The 11,563-nt window shown below is 42.4% G+C and overlaps 1 protein-coding gene across 3 annotated transcripts in view; it reads right to left on the bottom strand.

Moving 5' to 3' along the window:
• The window catches only part of USP3 (ubiquitin specific peptidase 3), a 38,637-nt gene extending 27,476 nt beyond the window's left edge, over window positions 1-11,161 (bottom strand). Inside the window, exon 1 of one of the 3 annotated variants that reach the window (XM_036389452.2) lies at window positions 10,979-11,161. In XM_036389452.2, the coding sequence (XP_036245345.1) occupies window positions 10,979-11,069 (91 nt within the window). In that variant the 5' untranslated portion in view covers window positions 11,070-11,161. Of the gene's footprint in view, window positions 1-10,523; window positions 10,637-10,939 lie in introns of those variants that run through there. The other 2 variants (XM_036389450.2, XM_054516235.1) reach the window with 2 other exon arrangements.
• Between the last annotated feature and the right edge of the window lie 402 nt (window positions 11,162-11,563).

Consider the following 11,563-nt stretch of genomic DNA (forward strand, 5'->3'; position numbering starts at 1 on the left):
ACACAAAATTCGTAAGGTGATTGACCAAAACAGCTCTGAATTGAACACACAGAACTTCCCATATGTAATATATAACAGGCATCAGTTGTTTGAGTCATCCATGGAAGCTGGTGCTCCAAGTAGGGATCACTCGAGTTACTGAGCTATGAGAAACATCAAGGAGACAAACGCATTGGATGTGGTCCCTCCTCTGGGCTTACATGCTAGAGCTGCAAAAAGGTTCTGCCCACTGCTGGAACTCACTGCTCTGGAACTCCCTCAGGATGCAGGCACAAGTTTCTTCAAAGACTGAATAAATCAGCAGAGGAGCTTTGTCCACAAAATGCCCTTTCATCCAAGATGTGAACATCCCAAGTTTAATGCACGTACCTCCCATCCTTGAAAGGCCCTCTTTACAGACAACTCCTAAATGCTGAGGTAGGACTGCCAATTCCTTCCACTGGGGAACAGTGAGACAAAGCGAGAGACCGAGTGAAACTTTCACCCAGCCTAGCATTTACAGCTTTCACCCAGGCTGCAGGCTCTACAGCACGGAATATTTATGCACTCTAGATTCAAAATCCACCACACAAAACACTCAGTTCTTAAAACTAAGACTGGACCTAGGATTTTCCACCAAGATGAATGGACCAAATCACAGCATTCGAGAGCCACGTGCACTCTTTCCTCCTGGAGCACAAACTCATAAACCAGCATATACAATAGACAGCATCTCAAGGCAAAAATGACAAGTCTTCCTCATCACAGAACATCAGTCAAGACTGCAGGGTATGTGGATATGTCCAGAATCAGACACTCTGGCATTGGAAAAAACACCTTCTTGCCAGAAACAAAGAAGCCTTAAAGAATAAAGGTATCCTCCAAGGTACATTAGTATCTTTACCAGCAGCATGTAAAAATGCCTAACAGGCAATGCAAGTTCCTCACTACTAAGCACACATATACCAACACAACTGATCAGGTTCTCACCTTCTGACAACCATTTGTGTATTTAAAAAGGCAGTTCCTTCAAGTGTTTATTATTATCAAGCTTTATTATTATCTGACCTTACTGTAGGTTTACATTCAGGAGGAATCAAAAGTACTGAAAAGACAGGGTAGGCCTTAACATATCCAGAGGTGCAGTAAGAATACTAATGCTATCTTATAATCTATAAAGAGGTTCCTCAAAGTTAAATACAGAGTTAAATGTGCATGGTTGTTGACTGTGGGTTTTTTTTTGTTTGGGTGGGGAATGTTTAAAGTGTATATGCATTTGGGAAAAGCATCTGCTCCATATTTAAGAAGGCCAGTAAATTCCAGGTGAATAACTGTAATGAAAGTCAGGTGACTGAAAAAGGAAGTAAAATGTTGCAAGAGTACTTTGTTAACCCCTGAGCAGACAAAAGTCCCATTCTAAACAAAGAATGCAGGAAAAAGGAACATTACAGGCTTTGAAAACCAGTGACATGTTCTACACTTAGAAGCCAGCTGGTTTTACTATCCAGGTTTTAAAGAACACTCCCATTTGTTTTCAAACTTAATTTCAAGAGGTTTTTCTTTCTCTCCTTCCCTCTGCCCTATTAAAAGAAGCTCATACGTGCACTACATTTGCTGCAAACTCTTAACTGTTACCAAAAAAATTCTATTTAATGATATGTTGCATAACTTTTATTTGTAAGACATCTTTACTGCATATTTTAGAAAAACAGCATTCTAGCCAAAATGAAATCAGATAGAAGGGGAAAAAGTTTTCCATTATACTACTTAAAATGTTTTGTTTTAAAATGAGCTAACACACACTTAACTAAACTAAAAGTTAAGAAAATATTAAGGAAATTTCAATTACATTTATATCAAAGCAAGAGAAGTCACAAGGAAACAAGTCTCCTAGTAAGCATTACTAAACACATAAAGATGTTAAAACCTTCTTTCACAATGAAGAAAAGTCTCAAGAGTATCAAGTCCTAGCCTGACTCAAATCACATTCAAATATAAGAGAATTCAAATTAAAATCCAAAGAACATTTAAAGAAAGAAACAAACAACCCTCACTTGCAGCTATGGGGAAAAAACCTAAAGTTACTTCCCTGTCTTTATCTTTCAGCTAAAATCCAAAAGATCGGGTTTCTAGTAAGAAGACACGCCATTTAGTGATAGTTTGTGAACTATTATGTGTTCCTGCATACCTGTACATGTAGTTTCCTCCTCCTTGTGCCAAATGAAAGCATCGCTCAGTCTCATGGAAGAAATTTCACATGGTTCCAGTGAACCATTCCCATTTACAGTGGGAAACCATACATAATTTAGGCTATACTAAGCACCTGTGTGAGAATATAAAGCAGGGCTAGGTGCACAATGGTTCACAGAATAGGTAGGACACTGAAGTGCCCCACACATTCCTAACGCTGAAGAATATCCCAGAACAAGGTGATCAGTTTCACCGGCCTGAAATTCCCTTCCCCACACTCAACCACACTGGCTTCAGGTCGGCATTCAGATTATGCAATCAAAATTCCACACTGAGAAACGGGGATGTTACAAAAATGCAGGCGTTTTTGTTGGCCTGTATTCTCAGAGCAGCGATGGGAAAGCAGACAGGGAGGTCAGGAAAATACTTCTGAGCAGTGTAAATGGGTCCCCAGGAAGTGGCTGAACTGGGGGGAGGAGGCGCCAAACCCAAGTGAGGTCACTCCCCGAAGTGCTACAGAAACACGATTTTTTATCATGTAATAGAAGAACTCTTTTACAGAATGAGACACCCCGAGCGCACTGCCCGCTGCTCTGGGTAAGGCAGAGGGAGTCAGGATCAGCGCTGCCGGTCACACACACACATTCAGCTCCAGGGCCGCACCGCCACCATCGCTGCTGAGAACTTCATCGTTCTACGCGTCCAGGACAACGCAGACGTGTCAGCAGCCATCTTCCTGCATATACCACAAAAATCACATCCTACCTGAAAGCACAGTGAAAAGTATGGAAAGACAGACTGACAGAAAGAAAACAATAGAGGCAGTCTGATCTTAATGAACAGGCATTGCCAAAAAGCATTTTTTTAAAACTTACTGCCTCTATTTCTCCTTTACACTCTAAAAACATTTCTTAGTTGTTTGGCTACTTTGATAATTAATTAGCATACACATTTAAATACATATATTTTAAAATTGAATGCTTTTATCTTTACATTAGAGCAAGACACATAAATGCTCATTGTCAGACAGCAGCCAGAAAAAAACACAGCAAAGCCAAGAGTGTAATGTCATTTGGAGTAAGTCAGCAATTAATAGCAGGTCAAAAAATGCAAGCTGGGAATAGGAGGGAAAACAGGGGAAAGACAGAAAGAAGTCTTCTTGCTTTCTTTATATAATCTAGTCATAATCTCTTTGGAGTTGCCACTATTATATTCCTACTTCCTCAATACCAGCAAAAGACACATTAAACCATCCCTATGACCCAGAAAAAAAAAAGAAGAAATGCATGGTGGATGAAAATATTACCAAATCAAAACATGAACTGAAGGGTGAAACCCCCAAAAAATTAAAAAGGTCAAGGTTATTGGGAGAAAATGTTATAAATAACTATGTAGTTATTGTATTTCACTATTATTAGCTTTTGTAAATTATTTTAATATAGTACAGTTTGTAATCTCTTTTGATATAGTATAATTTGTCAGCTGTTTATGGTTAATACCCTAATCTCTGTGTAAATTGTATATCTTAGCATAATAAATATATGCATTATAGTTTAGGCTTTTGCAAAATATTAAAATAGAGGCTATGTGTATTAAAACTCACTTCTGCAGAAGTAATTGTAGTTGTAAAATAATAACTAATGCCTTTATTTTTGTAGCTGACTTACAACAGTGAAATAGCTAATGTTGATTGAAAGTACTTGTAAAAATAGCTATAACATCTGTACGATAACATTGGAAAAAACCAGACAAATAACACCAAAAGCACAAGGAAAATATACCACAGACCCTTCAGCTAACAGTAACTGTCAAACCACAGACCAGGGAGCCTTGTGAAGACATAAAATACAAGATTCTCAAAATCCATCTGCATTTTGGCACGTACTCTAAGAACGTCAAGGGTCAAACTACGATAAAGAATTCTTGGAACATGCAAACTCAAAGGAATGTCTGAATATATATAATATTCATTAATATGCATCTGACCAATGCAATGAGAAATGATACAGGAAGAGTTGTTACAGTTAACAGTGTGCTTCTAGCAGTTCGTCACACACCCCAGCACTGGGTACTATCCCTTTCATCCCTTATTAAACTTTTAAAAATGTTAAATACTGAGCTTTGTTTCTCACAGAAAATACACCTATTTTGACACAGATATGCAGATGCTCATATTCCCACCTATGAATTACCTTGAAAAATCAGTATTTCCCTGTTTGATATTGATAAGGTCCTTCAACCTCCATCCCAAACCTGAGGGTATCACCTTGCTCCACAGGCAGAAAGCTGTCTGCTTGCATCACAGGGACAGGCCAACTTCCAGAACCACCACCACCACCTTTTTCTGCCAGGCTGCCTGGGGGTACTGGGATTAGATTCACCTGGGTAATTAAATCTGCCACAGAAATCTCAAACTACATTTACAAGATCCAAAATTATGCAAGATATTCTGAAGGGGGGTAACCCCAGAGGATTGCTTTGACATACCAGATAAGACTGCTAAGTGAGATGAGTACACTGCCAAGTGTACTCATCATGTCAAGTACCATTTAACACATCCTCTTATCATCGAGGAAAATAACTTTTAAGGACAAAATCTTACACTACTCCCATACCAAGGACACCATAAAGTAATCCCAATTCACTCTACAATAAAATCTGTTTCCTCCAACAATACTGAAGTATAAATCAGAACAGCCTTAACTAGTTTTCAGATCAAATTTTTTTATTAAATTGCACTTTCTAACCTTCATGGAGTATTTTAATTAATGGTTTTTAATCACCTTTTACCTAGGTAAGGAATGTTAGTTAAAACAGAAAGCAAAGCATGAGCAGGGTACTAAATGAAGTGAGTGTTACTGATCAAATAAGAAATGGCTCAAGGCTTAATTTCATTCCTAACACTGGGTCTGAACCTTTCACTCTGTCAGCCTCAGACACACGTGACAAAAAACCCCAAACTTAGCGAGTCTAAACTAGCGTGACAAAAAACCCAAACTTAGCCAGCCTCAGCACCTTGACACGATCAGACAAACAAAGCATAATGCACTGATATTGTTAAACACCTGCATGCCCTGAAGAGCTTGGGAAAGGCATCTGAAAATCATCCTGCTTACACTGAAACCAGCTGTAATGAGATTTACCCTCATCTGAGGAAAATCAAGAGTCTGCCATGCACACACGAGTGTCTCATCCTGCTTCCACAATGTCAGATGATCCTGTCTCCTTACCTGCCACACTTTGAAGAGTCATTTCAAAGCACTGCATACTTACAACAGTCAGTAGCAAAATTTGCCCTTCAAAGTTGATCTTCAAATAATCATGAACATTACATCTAGTTTCTCAAAGACAATGTATTAAACACCTACTTCTTTACTCTGAAGCACCTCTTTCCCAATCTAATGTTCAAATTTTGTGATAGATTACGACTCTTGTGTAGAGCATAAACAAAATTTTCAAAAGAAAATCTAGAAAATATTAATCACCACCAATTTAAATTTACTGACTTGTAGAAGATACTAAGCATCTGAAAGACTCGCTTCTTTTTTGCAATTAAAAGAAAATTTCCATCTAACTTACGAGACCAAAATGAAGACTTTTATCCTATCTCAATAAATGCTTATCTTCTAACAGAACTGGTTCCAAAGCAGTGTGCTCTACCTCACAGGCCAGGGTGGCTGCTAACCCCATGGTCAGTTAGCACATCAGTACCCAATTCAAACAGGGGAAAAAAACCCTCTAAAAAACCAATTTTAAGGAAAACAAGACTGAGTCTGAAAGAACATAAATCTAACAAGCTAACTTAAAACAACAGCCAGGGAATGAATCCAAGGAGATATTACAACCTATAGAGTTACTTACAAGCATTCCTGCATTGCAGCAACCCAGAGAAATGAAAAGGTGAAAGAGTACCCAACTTTGAAATTAAAGTTACTAAAAAAAAAGGGGTAATTTTAAAATATATTTACTTTGAAATTTAAATTTCAGAATAAATCTGGCAATTTCCAGGCCCAATTAATTTTCCAGATATAGGGTGACAAATAATGCTCACACACACAATACAGGCCATTAAGTCCACACACTGTCCATGATCTCACCCTAGGTTTACATGCAGAGAACTGAAGTTTTCTTAGGAATATGGTCCTACCTAGCCCTCTCCAGTTTCAGCAAGTTTTCCCTCCTCCTATATTACAGTAATAATGAAAAGACAGAAGAAATCAGGACCTCTAGTAATAAAACTGGAAAAGCAGACAGAGACAGAAATACGTATGGAAATGGAGAAGCAACACTAAGAAGCAGGTGGGATGAAAAGGAAAGCCAAGAGGGTAAAGCCTGTACCTGTGCTTTTACACTATACTTGTTTGGGCACTGACTGCAATGGTCCAAAGCCAGAAATCACAGTGTGGCAGAATGGCATTATCTACCCAGTGAAAGCAGAACAGTGGGACTAATTTAACTGAGAAAACCAAATCTGATGGGGGCGGGCAGGGAAGCAGCAAACAAAAAAACCCATCAAAAGCAGCCTGATCCAGTGCAGTCATATTCTTGAAAGCTCTACTCAGCTCAAAACATTTGATCTCAAATCTAAATAAGCACTCAGGGATATCCGGGGTTATTCTGAACAAACTGAATTCACCAAATATTTTAGTAACTTAAAACACACACAAAGAAAGTTGTTAACTCAGCATAATCACTGTTCATGAGGCCTCAAAAAGCTTGCTCGTGCTGGCTCTCCTGACTTTCGTATTCCCAGTGTCATTTCCAAATCCCACAGCATATGTTTCCAACCATTGGTACAATTACAACTCTTATGCAACAGAAATCAGAATGCAAAAAGCTGATGCCAGGCACATATATTCAGCTTTTGCAGGAAACACCAGCCTGCAGCCAGAACTGCTCTTCAATACTTAACAAAATTATGTTCTTTAACGGGGGGAAAAAAGCATTCAACTGACAGTGATCTGAAAAGCAAAATCATCCTGCACAAGTGCAATTCCCCTTAAAAAACCCCAAAATCACAGAATCTCTACTTCAGCAGGTGCAATCCTATCAGTCCACAGTTGTTTTTCTAAAGATAGAACTTCAAATTCTACACTGAACAACCAATGAGCCCAGTGAGAACAATTAATGAATCCTCAACCGCACAGAAAAAAGTTGGAAATCTGCTCCAGACTTCCACAGGTGTGCTTAGAAGATTGCAATCTTACTTAGGTGGGGCAGGGCTCCCTGTGGTTTGATGAGTCTATGAAAAGCTGTTGAGAAATACCACATCTGAGCTGTTCCAGAGTACTTTTCATAATTACATGATTTGCACAACAGTGCTGAAGGTGTGGCACATCACACAAACGCAACAGCTTCAGTCTGTGACACAGCACCGCCAGTGCCTCCAGCTACTCTGCTTCCAACTTCTGCACAAGTTTCAGAAATGAAAGTGCGTGGAAAAACTGCACTCCAATTGGAATTAGCAGATATCTGCCCACATTATTTCACATGACAGCACTGATTAAAAGCCATTTTCAGTTTCTATACACTTCTACTTAGCATCTGTATCTCCTCCTAAATGCCCAATTACAACAACAACCACCTGCCTATAGATCTGCAGAAAAAAAACAAAAACAACAAACCCCACCAAAACCATCCTGCACTCTCTTTTGATAATTTTGAAGCTTCTCAAAGCAAACACATGCTGCTTTCTGCACTGCTTACTGTACACAGCAGGCCTGACTGGATTAAATACCCAGGGGAAAGCACACCACTTTATGAATGGGGGCCTTAAACTCTCTGACTTCCAAACTACCTAACAGGAACATAACAAGACAGAGACACTTAAAAATGAACATACTGCATTACTTATTAGCTGAGAGCAAACCCGTTGATATTTGGATCACACCCTTGCTGGCAATGCTTCCTCCCAGTGCTTTTTTAAGAATCTTCCTTCATCACAAGGCCTCCAGAACAACTCTGGCAGGAAGCTTTCAAGGGAAACTTATTTAGGCCATCGGAGAGCAGCTCAGGCTGCATTCACTCCTCTGACTGACTTGCTACCTTCAGTAAGGCTGGCTTGCAAATACCAGCACCAAAACCAACACTCCTCCACTACACAGTGACACAATACTCAAGATGAAGTAACAATATTTAAAAGTGCCTCCATATTACCTTGTGAAGTTATTGTTGTAATAAAGAGTTTTTGTGGAGAGACAAGGAAAAGCTACCTAACCAGTGTACATCACTCAGCATGGCAGCTACAGCTCCACAAATCTCTAGAACCTCAGATAATGACAAAAATAGCCACTGGCAGTCTGAACTAAAACTCACTCTCCAACCTATTCTGCAACATTTTGCTATCACTGGCACATCAGGTGGCTGCCAGAAAGTTTCCTGGATCACTATCCTTTTCTGGAAAGGTCAGCAACAATTACAAACAGGACTGACAAGTTCTGAGTTAGTTTAAGACAGCATACTTGATGAGAGATGCCCTGTAATTACAGAATGCAGAAAACTGCCTTCCAAATACTTTTCTACAACTGGGACACTACCACCACCAAACAGAACTAAAACGACACAATCTTAGAAAACACCATCAAAAGTAATAGCAAATGCATTAATTTGACAAGGTATTAATTTACATGCAGCATTGTCTGTTTAATTTTATATTACAAAGTTCCATCAAACCCAGCAAATAAGACATAGTATCTAGTGTGACCTGACATAAACCAGTATTACGTATCTTTAAAAAAAAAGTCACCAAAACGAGTACAAACAAGAAGACAGTACTCTACATACCATTAAGCAGTTAATGTAGCAATAATCACATACTATTAGCTGGAAGTGAGAACTGAGGCACTACAGCTTTAGTATGCTAGTAGAAATACAACAGGTATTTTTAAAAACCCCGCAATTTCATTTGTTTTAAGTTAACAAGAGCCTGCTGTTTTTTCACTGGACTGCTTTAAATTCAATGTACCCAGCTTTTTCCTCTAGCCACTTGTTAAGACTTCTACAGCTATCTATGTGAGTACTGTACGATTTATCTTTATTTTCTGAAAATGCATTACAAACAAAAACCTCCCTTAGATATGGTGCCATCATTATTCAGTTCCCAAAAAGCCCTCACACCTTCCTCCTGCCTCAGTGCTGTAAAAGAACTCTGGTGATTGCCCAGCAGTTGGCTTTCCCTGTAAGTGCTGGTTTGGGAGAAACTCCTCTGAACAACAACAAAAAATTTGTTCTAAGTGCCGAACTTCTTTGCTGAGAAGCAGAATGCATAGGAGGGTACCCATAAACTGGCTATTATTTTAAGCTATGAATATTAATATTCATTATTATATTAATACCTCTGAATATCTTTTTAGTTTTGGTACTTTTATCTAAGCTCTCTGAAGGGCAGTTCCCTACTGCCATATGCTTCTTGTTGACAACATTGCTTACCCGTGATATTCTGAAGATAACAGATGGACTTACAGAGTTAAACTTCTTGTCAATAATTTGTTTTTTATAAAAAAACATTAGGGACGACAATTTTTCCTGTACTTCTCATTTCCTTCTACTCATTTCTTCACATGACTCCACTGTAAAGTGTACATTCTCTAAATCAAAAGCATTACAGAGAAAAATAACTGGTTTTGCAAAAGGAAGCAGAAATACTACCACACCTTGGCTCCCGGAAACTGCAATCAGGAACAAGTTAAGTAAGCAGCAGCCTTCCCACACCAAGGCACTGACACTACGAGACAAAGGAAAACCATCTTTCCTTTAAAAAAAAAGGAACACCTTAAAATACATCCAGCCCTTCAGTGCTCCCTGGTTGGTCATTCCCAAAGGAGGCTTTCTCTCTTTCTCTCCAGTGCCCACAGGCACAAGTCCCGCTGCTGCTCTAAGCAGGGCCTACTTCCCACATGAAACCGATATAGTTGTGTCCGCTTTCGTACGGAGCACAACTGAACACAGCTACAGCACACAAACAACAAATTTCGGGGGTTATCTGTGTAGAAAGCCAAATTTAAAACACCTGGCGCACGGCACGTTTAAAGGGAATGCCTCTGAACAAACATGATCATGTGAGGGACAGTAGTGATGACAGGATTATTTGCGTTATTAAATCAATGAGCAAAATACTAAAAAAAAAAAGACACCTCTTCACTCCTACTGACTCACAGGCAGGTGAGCGTGACTCCCAAACCCCACAGACCACCTTCACTGAGATGCTCCTGGGCCTGAAGGGGGGTCCCAAGCGACGCCTTAAGCCCCAACAGTCTTATTAGAACTACACTCTCTAAAGTCCTTCCAAAAACGCGTATTTAAAAAAAAAAAAAAATAGGAAAGTAATCTCAGACCAATTTGAAGAACACACTGACCCTGCAGTTGCCAGCGGCTCCTCTCCCCTCAGCCGCGGTCCCGGGACAGAAGCGAGCACGCAGCTCCTCCGGCAGACAAAAGGAGCGCGGAGCGCGGCCCCGCACAGCTCCGCGGCGTCGGACGTTGGTCCCGCCGGGACAAAGTCCGCTGCCCACCCCGGGCCCGACAGTACCGCGCTGGTAGCCCGGGGCAGGGCCGGGGGCCGGAGAGCAGCCCCCGCTCCTGCCTCGACACGCGGCTCCCCCGCGGGCGCAGCGGCGGCTGGAAGGCGCAGCACCCTTCAGAGGGTCCCGCGGGGCGGCCCCGGCGGGTGGGGGCCGTGGCAGCCGCCCTCCCCCGCGCCCCCGAGCCCTCCCCCGCCCGCGGGGCGCCCTCCCGCCGCCGGGCAGCGAGGACAAAGGAACGGCCGGGTCACCTCGGGCCGGGAGGGCCGCGCAGCGCAGGCCGCACTCACCGCTGCAGCACCAGGAGGAGGGCGAGCCCTGCGGGAACTTGGCCGAGTCGGGCGCGATGCAGACGCTGGAGCCGAGGTGCGGGCACTCCATGGCGGGCGCGGCGGAGCGGGGCGGGCGGGCGGCTCCTCGCGGCGCTACAGCGGCGGCGTCCCGCGCACAACAGCCATCTTAAGGACGGCCTCCCGCTCCGCGCCGCGCGCGGCCGGGCCGGGCTTTGCGGGCAGCCGCCCTCTCTCCCGTCCGCTCCGCGCGCCGCTCCCCACCCGCCGGGCTTTGCAGGCAGCCGGCCGGCCCAGGGCAGCGGCGAGCGGCGCGGCCCGGCCCGGCCCGGCCCGGCCCGGCAGACAGCGGCCCCGGAGCTCGGGGAGGGCTGTGGGGCAGAAGGACCTTGAAGAGCATCCGCTTCCAACCCCTGCCACTGGAACACATTGCTCCAGGCCCCATCGAACCTGGCCTTGAACACTTCGAGGGATGGGGCATCCACAGCGTCTCTGGGCAACCTGTGACAGTGCTTCACCACTCTCACAATAAAGAATATTCTAATAGCTAATCTAAACCTGCTCTCTTTCAATCTGGACCCGTTC

This window comes from Molothrus ater, chromosome 13 (genome assembly GCF_012460135.2).
Source record: "Molothrus ater isolate BHLD 08-10-18 breed brown headed cowbird chromosome 13, BPBGC_Mater_1.1, whole genome shotgun sequence".
NCBI classification, from domain to species: Eukaryota; Metazoa; Chordata; class Aves; order Passeriformes; family Icteridae; genus Molothrus; species Molothrus ater.